This window comes from Hyperolius riggenbachi, chromosome 1 (genome assembly GCF_040937935.1).
Source record: "Hyperolius riggenbachi isolate aHypRig1 chromosome 1, aHypRig1.pri, whole genome shotgun sequence".
NCBI classification, from domain to species: domain Eukaryota; kingdom Metazoa; phylum Chordata; class Amphibia; order Anura; family Hyperoliidae; genus Hyperolius; species Hyperolius riggenbachi.
Genome location: NC_090646.1, coordinates 148545261 through 148561897, shown reverse-complemented (window position 1 = coordinate 148561897; position 16637 = coordinate 148545261). Strand labels below are relative to the sequence as shown.

At 45.4% G+C, this 16637-nt stretch overlaps 1 protein-coding gene across 1 annotated transcript in view; it reads left to right on the top strand.

The window, feature by feature from the left end:
* Nucleotides 1-7018: 7018 nt before the first annotated feature.
* The window catches only part of STOX2 (storkhead box 2), a 294752-nt gene continuing 285133 nt past the window's right edge, over nucleotides 7019-16637 (top strand). Inside the window, exon 1 of the mRNA XM_068278720.1 lies at nucleotides 7019-7578. Coding sequence (XP_068134821.1) covers nucleotides 7185-7578 — 394 coding nt within the window. The 5' untranslated portion in view covers nucleotides 7019-7184. The remainder of the gene's footprint in view (nucleotides 7579-16637) is intronic.

The following is a 16637-nucleotide window of genomic DNA, read 5'->3' as shown; positions in this document are numbered from 1 at the left end:
TCTCCGATAGCCACAAAACCCACTACCGCTATAGTAACCTTTCTATATGAAACAGGTGGAAAAGCACTTTTAAGTGTTGCAATAACATTGGTTCTCTCCAAGACATAAAATAACAGTCATTCTTCATGTCTTTTGGTTAAAAGTCCAGTTTTCATTTTTCATACACATGAATTAAAGCCTGGCAAGTTTAACCCTTCAATCATTTTGTGAAAGTCTATCCTCGCTTTCTTCTGCAGTTAAGGATTTTACAAATGAAAGTGCTTGATCAGGGGCACGGAATATGTGCGTTTTGTTATTCGTATCTGTGACTCTAAGTATTGCAGGGTATGCCAGTGTAAATTTGAGCTTTTTGTTGAACAGTGCGCTGCAGACTTTGCTAAAAGCTTGCCTTTTGCGTGATACTTCTGCAGAATAATCGTTAAACAGTCTGATGGTGTGAGACTGCAGAATTAGATCTTGTTTTAGTGCTTTGTAGGCTGTCATAATGGCCGCTTTATCTGCAAAGTCTAAGTATTTTATCATGATCATGCGAGGCATTTTTGCTTGTTGTTTAGGTTTCAAGGGACCGACTCTATGCGCCCTTTCTACTTTCATTGGGGTGGTAAGGCCTAGTAGAGCAGGAATCTCTGTTGCGCAGATGTCATGGAGCTGGGCCTGATTAAAATCTTCAGGAAGACCCACTACGCGAATGTTGCTGCGTCTCGATCTGTTTTCCAGATCCTCAATTCTGTCATATGCTTCTGTGTTCTCTTTAGTAAGATTTTCAATGCGGTCATTAGCAGTGTCTAGTGCTTGTTCGCATTCTGTGATTCTCTTCTCTGCCTCAGATATTCTTTTGCCCTGTGCTTGCTGCTCTTTGTGTATTCTTTTAAGTGAGATGGTAATGGCTTCCTGTATAGTTTCATTTATGTCTGGGAGCAGTACACGCTTCATTTCAGCTGCTAGTTTTTTGTAATTTATTTCTGGGTTACATGTCTTACCCTCCGCAGACTGGCTGTCATCATCAGATTCGCACTCTGGCTCTGGTGGCCGCTGCCCCTGGCTGCGCTTGTCTGGCTTGGAGGGGCCGTCAGGCCTGTTCTTTGTATTGCCGCCCGCCATCTTGGACACCGCGCTTCCCGCTGTGCGACTGTCTGGGCGAGTGAGGAAGCGTTCCATTCAGCGGCGCTGAAGCGTGTCCTAGCTTCCCGGTGTTCCGGGGATGCGTTTCGGGTGTCTGGTCGGGCGTTTGCTGCAGTGTAGCGGCTTGTGTGGGTCTCGGCTAGCCGGAGCTCTTTCTCCTAGCTCCTCATGCACGGGCGCCGGAACCGGAAGTCTTTTTCCTCCGTTTTTCTGTTGATTGCATTCAGGGAAAATCGGAATTGAAAATCGAAATTGGAAACAGAATCACAAAACAGATTTGCAGTGTGCAGGGAGCCTTAAACTGATTTGTATAACTGCTAATTTTATGTATTTCATTCTTCTCTATAAGGTCTCACAATTACAGGGTTGCTCATTTTATTTTATTTATTTAGGCCTAGTTCAGTGTTCAGTTGTGCTGCAGAATAATTCCCTTACAGTTCTAAGTCTTTGTCCAGCCTTCATAGCAGTTCACACACATTTTAATGCATGTGTTATGCAACGGACCACTGTGAACCAAGCTTGACTCGTTATCCATTATGCTCCTTTCTCATTTGCTCTCGCACAAACCTTACACTGACACCACTAACCACTTCACCTCTTTTCTGTCAAAAAGAAACATCTCCCACTTCCATAGGCAAAAGCAGGGGGATTACAGCTGCCCAGAATCCCCCCTCAGACCAGGGCCTGTGTAGTGTCTGGGGACACCAGAATATCTCCAGGCATCCTGCAGCTCACAGCAATGCCCCCTTTCTTTCCCTGCTACAGTTGACTTTGGATGTAGCAGCAGTGTGTGTGTACAGAGCATGGAGCAGCAGTGTGTGTACAGAGCATGGAGCAGCAGTGTGTGTACTGAGCATTGAGCAGCAGTGTGTGTACAGAGCATGGAGCAGCTGTGTGTGTACAGAGCATGGAGCAGCAGTGTGTGTACAGAGCATGGAGCAGTAGTGTGTGTACAGAGCATTGAGCAGCAGTGTGTGTAAAGAGCATGGAGCAGCAGTGTGTGTACAGAGCATGGAGCAGCAGCATGTGTACAGAGCATGGAGCAGTAGTGTGTGTACAGAGCATTGAGCAGCAGTGTGTGTACAGAGCATGGAGCAGCAGTGTGTGTACAGAGCATGGAGCAGCAGCATGTGTACAGAGCATGGAGCAGTAGTGTGTGTACAGAGCATGGAGCAGCAGTGTGTGTACAGAGCATGGAGCAGCAGCATGTGTACAGAGCATGGAGCAGTAGTGTGTGTACAGAGCATTGAGCAGCAGTGTGTGTACAGAGCATGGAGCAGTAGTGTGTGTACAGAGCATTGAGCAGCAGTGTGTGTACAGAGCATGGAGCAGCAGTGTGTGTACAGAGCATGGAGCAGCAGCGTGTGTAAGGAGTATGGAGCAGCAGTGTGTGTACAGAGCATGGAGCAGCAGTGTGTGTACAGAGCATTGAGCAGCAGTGTGTGTACAGAGCATGGAGCAGCATTGTGTGTACAGAGCATAGATCAGCTCTGGGGAACTTAACAGAGTCTGATATGAGCACAGCCCGGTGCCTCGGTTGTGTGAATGCTTCACTTTCCCTCTCATTACCAATGTCAGCTGTCCTCATTATTATCTGTATTCAAACTGCTCCTGATCAATCCCGTTGTCGATCGGTCGGACAGGAAATTACATTATGTGTACCCAGCATGCTGTCCTACCATGTGGTTACCGTATATTGTATAGTGTGTGGCTGAGGAAGACCTTTCAGGAATCCCCCCCCTGGAAAATCCTGGGATTGCCCCTGCCTTCCTAGTTACAAGATACAGCAAAACTACTACTAATAATATCCCAGGATTATTTCTGCAGCCTCCTACTCTGTAGCCTACCAATGATAGGCAGATTGTGATAGGTAGTTTTTAGTGATAGGCAAGTAGGTAGTGATAGGTGATATCTAGCATGTAGTGATAGGTGGTTTCTAGAGAGAGGTAGGCAGACATGCACAGGATCCTTCTGACTGAGGCAGGTGCACAAATGTTAAAAGCGGCATGCAACTGTAGTGGCTTGAAAGTGTGGATAAAGGGTAGTGCTAGTGCTATGCTTATTTTTAATCATTTACAAGCAGATCATTCAATGTTACCCATTCAATATACATATTTCCATGTATCCCCAATGACATGAACCCCTATTAATAAGCCACCCTTTGTATGTCTGCAATAAATGTGCTGCTTCAATAACATAACATGATATTGCCCTAGAAGTCATTTGTACAATTTATGCTACTTGCGAGCCCACAAAATAATTGCATGCATGTTCTCCATAAAATCAAATGCAAGCATATTGTTTTCCACAGCATCAAATGCTCTCATTTATAACAAGTCCTGCCCTAAATGCCCCATAATAATTGCCACCATAGTAATCTTTTGTGTGCTGCCACCATGTCCCCATTTAAAAGAAATGCTGTCACCATATCCCCATTATAAGGTAAATGCTATTACAATACATACCCTTCATTCTATTCACATACTTTCATGTGTGTACGCACAATCATTACAAATATACAAACAATATCCTAAACTTAACGTTGTAGAACAAAAACTGACACTACTTTCCACCTTAACCTGCGTAGACACCTAGCGATTTTCCCGACGAATGGCAATTTTCAAACGACGTTGCGAGGTGGGTACAGGGGCACGATTGCGAACGTTGCCTAGCGTCGCGCCGATAACGACGGAATGACACGGCGGATCGGATCTTTGAGATCCCTGACACCGTGCAAAGTACTGCGATTGTGGAAGTATCACTCGCGCCACCGTGTACGTCGCGTGACCTCATGCTTTAACCTGCCGACAGAAAGAGACGTCGCTGACGACTGTCGTCAAGGAGACCATCGGGCGGTATGAAGCTTAAGTGATACTTACCATCTGTTGTCAGCTTCAGCGCCTGCTGGACAAAGCTCTTAAAGAGCTATCTTGTACCTAAAGTGTAAATATTTTTGTGCCCACTATTCTTTTCCAGCACTGATTTAACTCTCTTGGGCATGCAGTTCACTTCCACTCATGAAGTTGGTGGATGTTACAGACCCTGTGTTTCTTCCCTTTCTGTTTGAGGATGCCCACAGATGCTCAATAGGGTTTGGTTCTGTAGACTTGCTCGGCCGGTGCATCACCTTTACCCTCAGTTTTTTATCAAGGCAGTAGTCGTCTTAGGGATGTGCTTGGGGTTGTTATCATGTTTGAATACTGCCCTGTGGCCCAGTTTCTGTAGGGGGGGGGGGGGAATCATACTCTGATTCAGTATTTCATAGTACATGTTGGTGTTTATGGTTCCCTCAAAGAACTGTAACCCCCAGTGATAGCAGCACTCATGCAGCCCCAAACCTTAACACTCTCACCACTATGCTTGACAAGGCAAGACCCACTTGTCTTTGTACTCCTCACCTGGTTGACTCCACACACGCTTGTCACATTCTGATCCGAATACATTTTTCTTGGTCTCATCAGGCCACAGGACATGGTTCCAGTAATCCATGCCCTCACTCTGCTTGTCTTCAGCAAACTGCAGGCTTTCTTGTGCATCATCTTTAGAAGAGGCTTCCTTCTGGGATGACAGTCATGCAGACCTTCAACCCCTGGCCGCAGCAGTGCTGCCAGTATTCATATGTCTAGTTGCAAAAGACAACCTCTGGATAGTGATAGCAATGCTTAGGACAACTCATGGAGAAGCACGTGATCAGTTTTTGATTAGCTGATAGATTTGTAAGGCTCTGATTTGCTGGTCATGATTATGCGTTAAAACAGGAAGTCATCACAGCAAATCAGAACCTTACACATCTAAACTACTGTTCTAAGCAATGCCATCCCTGCCCCTGGATATGACACTGAGCACATGCACTCAATTTCTTTGGTCAAGCATGGTGAGGCCTGTTCTGAGTGGATCCTACCCTGGTACACCACTGTATAGTCTTGGCCACTGTGATGCAGCTCAGTTTCAGTGTGTTAGAAATCTTCTTATAGCCTAGGCCATCTTTATGTAGCGTAACATTTTTTTAACGACCTGTGCGTTTCATTTCTGTCTGTAAAAAGCTAAAAACAAAGCAGATAAAAAAAGAAGCTTCCTGTGTATTAGTTTTACTGGCAAGAGTCACACACAATTCCAATAAGGCCCACTGCAAGCAGTCTTCTGAAATAGGAAACCCCTCTTGATTTCTGTAATCACAAAACACAGTGATGTTCTGCGTGATTCCCAGAATGATTTTGGAAGGAATGCAATTTGCCCCTACATTCATTCAAAGGAATCATTCCAAACATGTAACACTGCAGTGGAGCACCCCCCCCCCCCCCCCGAAAGGGTTGCAGCCACTGTTGCAGCGTTTTGCTGATTACCATTGATCGTCAAGCGCAGCTAGTGGGCCCAAGGCTTAACTCTCATCTGCTCTGTAGGCTGAATCTGCCTAATAACAGTTCCAGCATCCACACTTGTGTCACAATAACTCAGGGAAAAGTATCAATTAGGATAGACATCCATAGGTCAATGATGGTCTTGATCAATTGTGTGAATCTTCCGAGAGAGACCGATAAATGTAGCACCTTTTTTCTCCTCCTCCTTCCCTTCCCTCCTATAGATAGCCAGAGAATGCATCCTCTAATACAGGCAGCCAGAGAGTGCCCCGCCCCCTATTATAGGCAGCCAGAGAGGTCACCCAAATATAGGTAGGAAGATAGTGCCCCTCCCAGTATAGGCAGCCAGAGAGGTTTCCCAATGTTTCTGGCAAAGAGAGCCCCCCATTATGTCTACCCAGAGCGGTCCAGCAGGTGTAGCTAGGCAGAGAATGCCCCCCAGTATAGGTAGTCAGAGTTCCCCAACTGTGGGTAGGCAAAGAGTGCTCCCCCATTACAGGTAGCCAGAGGTCCCCCATGTGTGGGTAGCCACAAAGTGCCCCAGCCAGTGTAGGAAGCCAAACAGGGCACCCCCATTCAGAGTACACAGCGGAGCAGTATAAATCTGCTGACGATGCAAGGAATCAAAACTGCTTGGATAAAAGACCATCAGCACCTGTCTTTTTACTGTTTCGAGTACATTCTATGGATTGGGGTAACTGATGACATGGGACCCCCCAGGTGAGAAGTTTTTACTTTGTTTTATGGAATTGTGAAGACCCTGGTGCTGTTTTTTTTTTTTTATTTAATTATGATAAACAGTGTGCACTTTTTGCATACCTTGTTCTTGTCTATATATATCGAGTGCTTCGTACTGTAAAAAGAGTAGAGTGGAGGCATCCTTGGCGGCGTGACTTAACGGTGGAAGAGGAGAGTCTGCTATCTCGCTATTGGAAACCAGATTAATTTAAAGATAAATTATCTTTATTCACATACTCACTGACAACCTTGTAACTTAGGTTGTCAATGGCTGGTAAGCCCTGTTTCTGTTAAGGCGTACGGCGCGTTGTTCTAGATTGGTACACACCTGGGTGAACATATAAAACTGTCAGCGCTGGAATATTGTGATATTACTGATTGTCATACTGAGATGTGTGGATTCTAGCTCCTGCTATTTTTCATATGAAGTTGGTGCAAGTGATTTTATTCTAGTCATTTTTTTATGAATTGTGCAGCGCCATGGAAGAAGTTGGCGCTATATTAAAGCCTGATATTTAATACAGCTTGCAGCAGTGTTTATTTGATGCTTGGAGGAGCTGTCTACATCCTCGGGGTGACAGGGAGAGGAAGTCCTGCTTCCAGCTTTTAAAAGCTAATCCCACTAAAACAACATCAAAGTAATGAGGGGAATCTAAATGACAGGTCAGTGGAGAGATGCAAAGCCAAAGGAGTTTCAAACCAGCAGAGGGCGTAGCTAGAGGACTTTTCCAGTGTAAACTGTCAGAGCCGGAGGGAGGGTCTAGTTCTCAGTAAATCAGACATTTATTACCCACCTGTGAATTCCACCCGGGACAGCAGCTCTCGGGGGATGACACAGGGTGCTGCTGATCTCAGTACTGGACAAGCTGTTCAGGAATGGCTAGTATGGTCTTGTTAGTGAGGAGTATGATTTCCCAGCTATAAGGTTACTCTATGGACTCCTGCAGAAGTTAGTGTGCAGATAGCATGCTCTTGTGCACATCTGCCTGCCAGTCACCTCTCAGTGCCCCCCATACCAGGCCAGCCATGCCCAACCAGCCGGAGTCAGGACTGCAGATCGCCCCGCACTCCCTGGCTGTGGTCCTCAATCACAGGGACGCCTCGGAGAGGCTGCTGCTGTGTGAAGAGAAGCTCCAGCACCATGTGGGTTACGAGATCTTCGCCGACTTCAAGGCGCAGAACATGCAGCATTTCTGGAACAAGAAGGTGACCGCTGCCATCTCGGAGACTTTCTTCCTGGGCTGGATAGACGAGCACGTCCTGCTGATCCAAGGCAAGGAGGAGCACCTAGGGGTGCTGAGAGAGGGCTGGGTGCGCAGGTCCCTCAGACCCCCTCCAGGATTTCAGATCAAATATCTAGGTAAGGAGCAAGCCGGGTGTTATTATTGTGGTTGCCATATGCGTGTCTCCACAACATGCCAGAGTCACCATTCATTCATTATGCAATGTGTGTATCCAATTCCTCCATGTATGTATATGGTGACTGGCTGGCCTCAGCTCTGCCACAGATAAAGTTCTGCACTTTCTGTAAACATTCAGCATACTTGTGAAAGTATTCATTGTGCTTTGTGTGATAAGCTGGGAAGGGAGTCAGTCTGTCACATCGAAGGTGGGTGGAGTGCAGTGATTTTTTGTGTTTTTTTTTTTTTGGTGAGGAATAAGCTGTGTTCTTCAGAATGTCACCCATAGCAATATAAATTCGTCTTAGGCATGGGTCACACAAATCCACAGCATTTTAAATGCATGTAGAATCGCCTATAATTATAGCCTATGGTGCTGCTGCGTTTTTCGGAGGCATATGCGATTCCGCATAGCGTTAAAATAAAAAAACAACCTGTACTACTGCACAATGCAAGCAGCTTTTCATTGAAATCAATAACTACTGTATGAAAAACCCCTGCAAGTTAAAACACTGCAAAACGCACAATACTGCGCAAAACAGCGCTACGTAATATGTTGGCGCTTTGTAAATACAATAAATAAAATAAATAAAACACTTGTGGGGAATTATCTGTGATTCCCACTGATGCAAGTGTGGTATCTCCCTAAAAGTGACGTTAAGGGCACAATGTTTCCCTCAGATGCAATCATTTGATCAAACTTGTGGAATCGGAAGGTAAATTATTGATTGTTCCCATAAATGGGTCAACTAGGGCACTTCTTCACATATAATCGTAAAATCCAACATTCCTATCATCAAATTTCCCTATTCCAATCTACTATAGAATCAATTCACAATTATTTTCTTCCATACTGCATGTTTTTCTGTACAGTTCCTTCACAAAAATCTGAGTGAATGATCGCACCAGGGGGAAATATTGTACCATTAATAGGCACCTTTTAGAAAAATTTGTTACTGCCCTGGAACAATGTTCTGGCAATTTAGCAATATTCCAAGTTACCGTATTTGTTGCTTTTGTTTCTACACATTACTGTTGAGTTCCCAAGATGTGTGCAGGGACAGGTCGAGGAAAATTGGAGTAGTTCCCAGTCATTGTTTCATTCAGTAACTGTGTAAGCTATGGACACACTCAATATTGTCACCTAAAACTAGCACTAATGATTGTTTTGTGTCACAGTTTAGGGACAATTGCTGAACATGCATGATGCTCTGCTCCTGACCGAGCAGTCTGGTCTGACTATGGAGAGAGGAGGCTTCTTCATTCCATGGTGGGGAGAAAGTTTCTCCCCAACATGGAGCAGAGTCCATGAGGAAGTGCAAATCTGCGTGAAGCATTTGTCGACGGCCTAGTCTTTGTGTGTGACTGCGAGTACCCAGAAGGGCGATGTAAAACAATTTTACATGAACTGTCCATCTTGCCTGTAAACTTGGTGTTACTACAGCAAAGTCCCCAGTATCTGGCACCGGCGGGGATCACCATACATACATCCTCTGTGTATGGTTCACAGGTTTTGGCTTTGGCACAGAAAGCAGATGCTGCACTTGCGCTTTTTTTTCTGATATTCCATGTTCCTCTATGATTCTCCACATTGTCATGAAGTACATTGTAATTAGGAATTGGCATGTCCTGTGGAAAAAAGCATAAAGCTGTACGATTTTAGAACCTAGAAAAAGAGGTGCAACAAAACGAGAACAAAGGCAAAATAAGTCCTGATTCCGAACAATCCATTCACTTCAATAGTGATCTTCAGAATCAGAATTAGCTTTATTCGCCAAGTATGCCAGAGACATACCCGGAATTGTTTTTGGAGCACATGGCATGGCATTTGTACATACAAACATACATAAGACCTACGTACATATGGTGTAGGGTAGGCTACATAAACATGAATATAGACATGTACATAGTGAGAGGCATTCAGTCAAACCGGGGTTGTATGCAAGAGGAAAGTCACAAGCTGTCATGTGGGGTTCGAGTTCAGTTGGAGTACTGCTTGGGGGAAGAAGGTATTCCAGCGTCTGGTGGTTCTGGTGGGGACAGCCCTGTAGCGGCGGCCCAGTGGAAGGAGCCTGAAGAACCGACTGCCCGGGTGGGAGGGGTCGGTCGAGATCTTGGTGGCCCTCATCCTGGCCGTGTGGAGGAGATCGAGGGGTGGCAGTGGCAGTCCGATGATCTTTTCTGCAGTGCTGATTATTCTGTGGAGTTTGTACTTATCGCTAGCAGATGCCCCTGCGTACCAGACGATGAGGGATGTGCAAAGAATGGACTCCACGGTGGCAGTGTAAAAGCACCTGAGCAACTCGCGTGGGATGCCAAATTTTTTCAGTTGGCGCAAGAAGAATAACCTCTGCTGTGCCTTTTTCTGGGTTATGGTGGAGTTCTGCCCCCATTTTAGGTCCTTAGTGATGGTTGTGCCGAGGAACCGAACGCAGGGGACCCTGGAGACTTCGATATCCCTTATGAGAATTGGGTGGAGGGGGGGGGGGCGTCTCCTGAAGTCCACGACCAGTTCCACTGTCTTTGCTGCATTGAGGACTAAGTTGTTATCTGTACACCAGTTGCAGATCCTGTCTATCTCACCGCGGTAGGCATCCTCACTGTTACTGCTGATGAGTCCAATGATTGTGGTGTCATCCGCCAACTTGATGACCTTAACAGAGTCATCAGTTGAGATGCAGCTGTTGGTGTACATGGAGAACAGGAGTGGGGACAGGACACACCCTTGCGGAGCACCTGTGTTAGTAGTTCTCACCTTGGAGAAGCAGTTGCCAAGCTTGACCCTCTGCGTTCTGTTGAAGAGGAAGTCCCCGATCCACCTGCAGAGGGGGGGGGGGGCTACTCCCAACTGTGCGAGGTTGGCCAGCAGGATTTCAGGGCAGATGGTATTGAAGGCAGAACGGAAATCCAAGAACTGGCGTAGGCGTTTGGCCTGTCGAGGTGCTCCGTGATTTACTCCAGGCTGATGTTGATGGCGTCCTCTACCGACCGGTTTGCCCTGTATGCGAATTGATGTGAGTCGAGGAGGGCGTTAGTGGAGTGCTTCAGGGAGGCAAGGACTAGCCGTTCAAAGACCTTCATGATGGTGGGGGTTAGGGCCACTGGTCTGTAATTGTTGAGATCTGTGTTACCCGACTTCTTGGGGACTGGGATAATCGTGAACCTCTTGAAGCAGGAGGGGACCTTGCCCTCCGTAAGGGATCTGTTGTATATGGAGGTGAGGACAGGGGCCAGCTGGCTTGCACACGTCCTCAGGCAAATTGACGTTACCCCATCCGGGCCCGAAGCTTTCCTAGGGTCAAGCTTGCGTAGGTGCCATAGTACATCCTCCTCACTAACTGCGATCAGAGCGTCACCGCCAACTCCCGGGACAGATAGAGGGGAGTGCGCCCCATTGTCCTTGGCCGCTGTCGTGCCAGGCTGCTTGGGTGGTTTTTCGAACCTGCAATAAAACTCGTTGAGTTCGTCGGCCAGTTTAGTGCTGGGGGCTGCTTGCTGGGGTGGGGGCTTAAGGTTCGTAGCTGCCCTCAGGCCTTTCCATACTTCACATGAATTGTTGGACTGGAGACTCTGGCTCAACTTGTCCGAGAAGGCCCTCTTTGCATGTTTTAGTTCCCGATTTAAGGCATTTCTGGCAGCTCTGAACTCCTCCGGAGAACCGGACTTGTGCGCCACCTCCTTCAGTTTCCTGAGCCGTCGCAGCTTGCTGTTGAACCAAGGGTTGTTGTTGGGGTACACCTTGAAGGTCTTGGTTGGAATGCAGGTGTCCTCACAGAAACTGATGTAGGAGGTGACATTCTCTGCCCATTCCCCCAGGGAGGGAGCCGCCAGGGCAGCCCAGTTCGTGCAATCATAGCATGCCTGAAGCTCCAGCTTTGCCTCCTCTGTCCACCTTTTGGTTGACCTGATGACAGGCTTGTTGGTATCAAGGTGCCTTCTGCAAGTGGGGATCAGATGAATTAGACTGTGGTCGGAGTTCCCCAGGGCAGCTCCTTGGGCAGCCTTGTATGCGTTCTTGTGGACAGTGTAACAGTGGTCAAGAGTGCGGTCATTCCTGAAGGGGCAAGTGACATGTTGCTTGTACCTTGGCAGTTCGTGGTTGAGGTTTGCGTGGTTGAAGTTCCCCAATATGATAAGGAGGGCCCCTGGATGGTAGGTTTCCCACCGGGAGATGCAGTCGCTCAGAGAGCTCAGGGGCTGCTTAGCGTTGGCATCTTGATGGTGCATGTTGACCCCCTGGGTTAAAGAGGAGCTGTCAGCCATACTATCTCAGAAAAAAACACATATATAAGTAGATAAATACTTGCTCTACTTACATAACATATGTATTTCACTGTCCACGTTTTGATTTTAGTTACTTTTCTACAGTAAAAAAAAGAAAATCCTTTTTAGCATTTCCCGTTTTAAGTGTGGCTATTTTGAAGCCAATCCTGGTGTCATTTCCTTCCTTACTCTGCCTTATTTGCCTGCCTTTCACTATAGCGAGTGCATTGTCTCAGCATGAGAAATATTGGCCAATCAGAGAGTACCAGAGGTGTGGAAGGGGAAAACCAGAGGGAAAGAGGCTTCAGCCAATCAGGCTGCATTAGTTAAGTCTGAGGAGAAGTAGAGAAGCAAAAAAAGACAACCCAGCATGCCCTGCAACTTCCTTTTTGTGTACCAAATGTTGTGTGTACCAAATAAGAGTGAGGTAAACTGGGGAATGATCATTTATCAACAGGAAAAGTAATAGTGATTTTAACTTTTGGATTGCCTGGTTAGTATTCTTATTACTTGTTTACCAGATAAAAATAAATAATTTATTTTGGATTTTATGCCCAACAGTTACACTTTAAGCTTCTATATCCAGTAGGAGAGGAGTGGGCTTTTCAGAGTTTGATGTGGCAACCCACCTGTTTGCATCAGGACTGTCTGCACCAGAGCCAATCAGCTCCTTCCTAGTAGTAATGGACAGTACTCCACTCTAGAGGCAGGAAGAGGTGAGCTGCATAGTGGGTTCCATGATGGGAAGTCATAGGCACAGGGATCAGTTAGGCCTTGTTTCCACTTAGTGTGCTTCTATCCTCTTCTGTCCGCTTTTTATCAGCACATCAATGTTACAGATTGATACATGTTGCTGAAAAGCGGACAGAAGCGGACAGAAGCGCTTAGATGGAAACGAGGCCTTATATGGTATTTCATTATTTTTTCCAGCAGCAACTGAGATCTACTAAAGTATTAACTGGTATTTATAGGGTGAAGCTAAGCAAAACATTTTCAGTATACAGTGGAATCCCTTTATAGAAAACTCCAAGGGACTAGAAAAAGTTGTTTACTATATCAGAAGTTTACTATATCAGAATTGATCTTACATTGATTATTATACAGACGCATTTGCTTGGACCTGAGGACTAAGTGTACTACAGTGGCTTGCAAAGTTTTCCGCATTTTGTCACATTACTGTCACAAACATGAATCAATTTTATTGGAATTCCACGTGAAAGACCAATACAAAGTGGTGTACACGTGAGAAGTGGAATGAAAATCATACATGATTCCAAACATTTTTTACAATTAAATAACTGCATGTGCGTAAATGGTGTGCGTAATTATTCAGCCCCTTTGGTCTGAGCGCAGTCAGTTGCCCATAGACAGTGCCTGATGAGTGCTAATGACTAGATAGAGTGCACCTGTGTGTAATCTAATGTCAGTACAAATACAGGTGCTCTGTGATGGCCTCAGTGGTTGTCTAAGAGAATATTGGGAGCACCAACACCATGAAGTCCAAAGAACACACCAGACAGGTCAGGGATAAAGTTATTGAGAAATTTAAAGCAGGCTTGGGCTACAAAGATTTCTAAAGCCTTGAACATCCCACGGAGCACTGTTCAAGCGATCATTCAGAAATAGGAGTATGGCACAACTGTAAACCCACCAAGACAAGGCCGTCCACCTAAACTCACAGGCCGAACAAGGAGAGCACTGATCAGAAATGCAGTCAAGAGGCCCATGGTGACTCTGGACGAGCTGCTGAGATCTAGAGCTCAGTAGGGGGAATCTTACATTGTTAACAGAAAAGCATAAGAATTCCCGTTTGCAGTTTGCCACAAGCCATGTGGGGGACACAGCAAAAATGTGAAAGAAGGTGCTCTGGTCAGATGAGACCAAAATGGAACATTTTGGCCAAATGCAAAACGCTATGTGTGGCAGGAAACTAACACTGCACATCACTCTGAACATACCATCCCCACTGTCAAATATGGTGGTGGCAGCAGCATCATGCTCTTGGGGAGCTTCTCTTCAGCAGGGACAGGGAAGCTGGTCAGAGTTGATGGGAAGATCGATGGAGCCAAATATAGGGAAATCTTGGAAGAAAACCTCTTGGATCTGCAAAAGACTTGAGACTGGGGCGGAGGTTCACCTTCCAGCAGGACAATTACCATAAACATAAAGCCAGGGCAACAATGGAATGGTTTAAAACAAAATATATCCATGTGTTTGAATGGCCCAGTCAAAGTCAAGATCTAAATCCATTAGATAATCTATGGCAAGATCTGAAAACTACTGTTCACAAATGCTGTCCATCTAATCTGACTGAGCTGGAGCGGTTTTGCACAGAAGAATGGGCAAGGATTTCATTCTCTAGATGTGCAAAGCTGGTAGAGACATACCCCAAAAGACTGGCAGCTGTAATTGCAGCAAAAGGCGGTTCTACAAAGTATTGACTCGGGGCTGAATAATTACGCACACCCCACTTTGCAGTTATTTATTTGTAAAAAATGTTTGGAATCATGTATGAATTTCGTTCCACTTCTCACGTGTACACCAATTTGTATTGGTCTTTCATGTGGAATTCCAATAAAATTGATTCATATTTGTAGCAGTAATGTGACAAAATGTGGAAAACTTCAAGGGGGCCGAATACTTTTGCAAGCCACTGTATATCCAGAGGTTTACTATATCAGAGTTTACTATAACGAGATTCTACGGTATATATATAAGAGAGAGCGAGAGAGAGAGCGCTAGGTCTACACTATGCTGGAAGCACAATGATGCCTTAAAGAGACTCTGAAGTCTCCTAAAAATAAAAAAAGATTCATTGCTTTTTCAGCTGCGGAGATGCAGCGTTTTAATAGGGGCAATTATGTTACAGAGGTTTTTAAAGTAAAAACCTCATTTTTAGGACACTTCAGACTCTTAAACAGCGTATCCTGTGCTAAACACTGTGTCCCATTGCAGTGTCCAGCAATATATTCGCCCTACTCACCATTGTGCACCCGGTCCGCCGCTGCCGCCAATAGAGTCCCCCACTGCCACCATTCAGGTCCTCCGCTGCTACTGACGCCGCTGCTTGGCTCGGGGTCAAGTGCTGGTTTATTGATTGGAGCCCTGGCAGAATTATCAGGCTCCCATTGGATTGCAAACGACCAATGGGAATCCTCTGGGCACCAGGTATGATTCTCATTGGTCCACCACTCAGTGAACCAATGGAAATCATCCCTGGTACTAGGGAGGATTCCCATTGGTCTTTTTCAATCCAATGCTTCTGCCGGGCCTCTGATAGCTATACAGTGGCTTGCAAAAGTTACATAGTTACATAGTTATTTTGGTTGAAAAAAGACATACGTCCATCGAGTTCAACCAGACAACAAAGTACGACACCAGCCTGCTCCCTCACATATCCCTGTTGATCCAGAGGAAGGCGAAAAAACCCTTACAAGGCATGGTCCAATTAGCCCCAAAAGGGAAAAAAATTCCTTCCCGACTCCAGATGGCAATCAGATAAAATCCCTGGATCAACATCATTAGGCATTACCTAGTAATTGTAGCCATGGATGTCTTTCAACGCAAGGAAAGCATCTAAGCCCCCTTTAAATGCAGGTATAGAGTTTGCCATAACGACTTCCTGTGGCAATGCATTCCACATCTTAATCACTCTTACTGTAAAGAACCCTTTCCTAAATAAATGGCTAAAACGTTTTTTCCTCCATGCGCAGATCATGTCCTCTAGTCCTTTGAAAAGGCCTAGGGACAAAAAGCTCATCCGCCAAGCTATTATATTGCCCTCTGATGTATTTATACATGTTAATTAGATCCCCTCTAAGGCATCTTTTCTCTAGACTAAATAAACCCAGTTTATCTAACCTTTCTTGGTAAGTGAGACCTTCCATCCCACGTATCAATTTTGTTGCTCGTCTTTGCACCTGCTCTAAAACTGCAATATCTTTTTTGTAATATGGTGAACAGAAGTGAATTCCATATTCCAGATGTGGCCTTACTAGAGAGTTAAACGGGCAATATTATGCTAGCATCTCAAGTTTTTATTTCCCTTTTAATGCATCCCAAAATTTTGTTAGCTTTAGCTGCAGCAGCTTGGCATTGAGTACGATTATTTAACTTGTTGTCAATGAGTACTCCTAAGTCCTTCTCCAAGTTTGATGTCCCCAACTGTATCCCATTTATTTTGTATGGTGCTAGACCATTGGTACGACCAAAATGCTTGACTTTACATTTTTCAACATTGAATTTCATCTGCCATGTATGTGCCCATATAGCCATCCTATCCAGATCCTGTTGCAATATGACACTATCTTCCTGAGAGTTGATGATTCTGCACAATTTCGTATCATCTGCAAAAATAGCAACATTGCTCACTACTGCATCTACTAGGTCATTAATAAATAAATTGAAGAGCACTGGACCCAGTACAGACCCTGTGGGACCCCACTGCTAACAGTCTCCCATTTTGAGTATGTTCCATTGACCACAACTCTTTGTTTTCTGTGCATTAGCCAGTTCCCTATCCATGCACACAGACTCTTCCCCAGTCCTTGCATCCTCAACTTTTGCACCAGACTTTTGTGTGGAACAGTGTCGAAGGCCTTTGCAAAGTCCAAGTATATCACATCTACAGCATTGCCAATATCCACATTAGGGATTCACTACCTCATAAAAGCTGAGCATTTTAGTCAAACAGGACCTGTCTTTAGTAAACCCATGTTGATGCTGAGAAATAAGATTATATTCTACTATGAAGTCA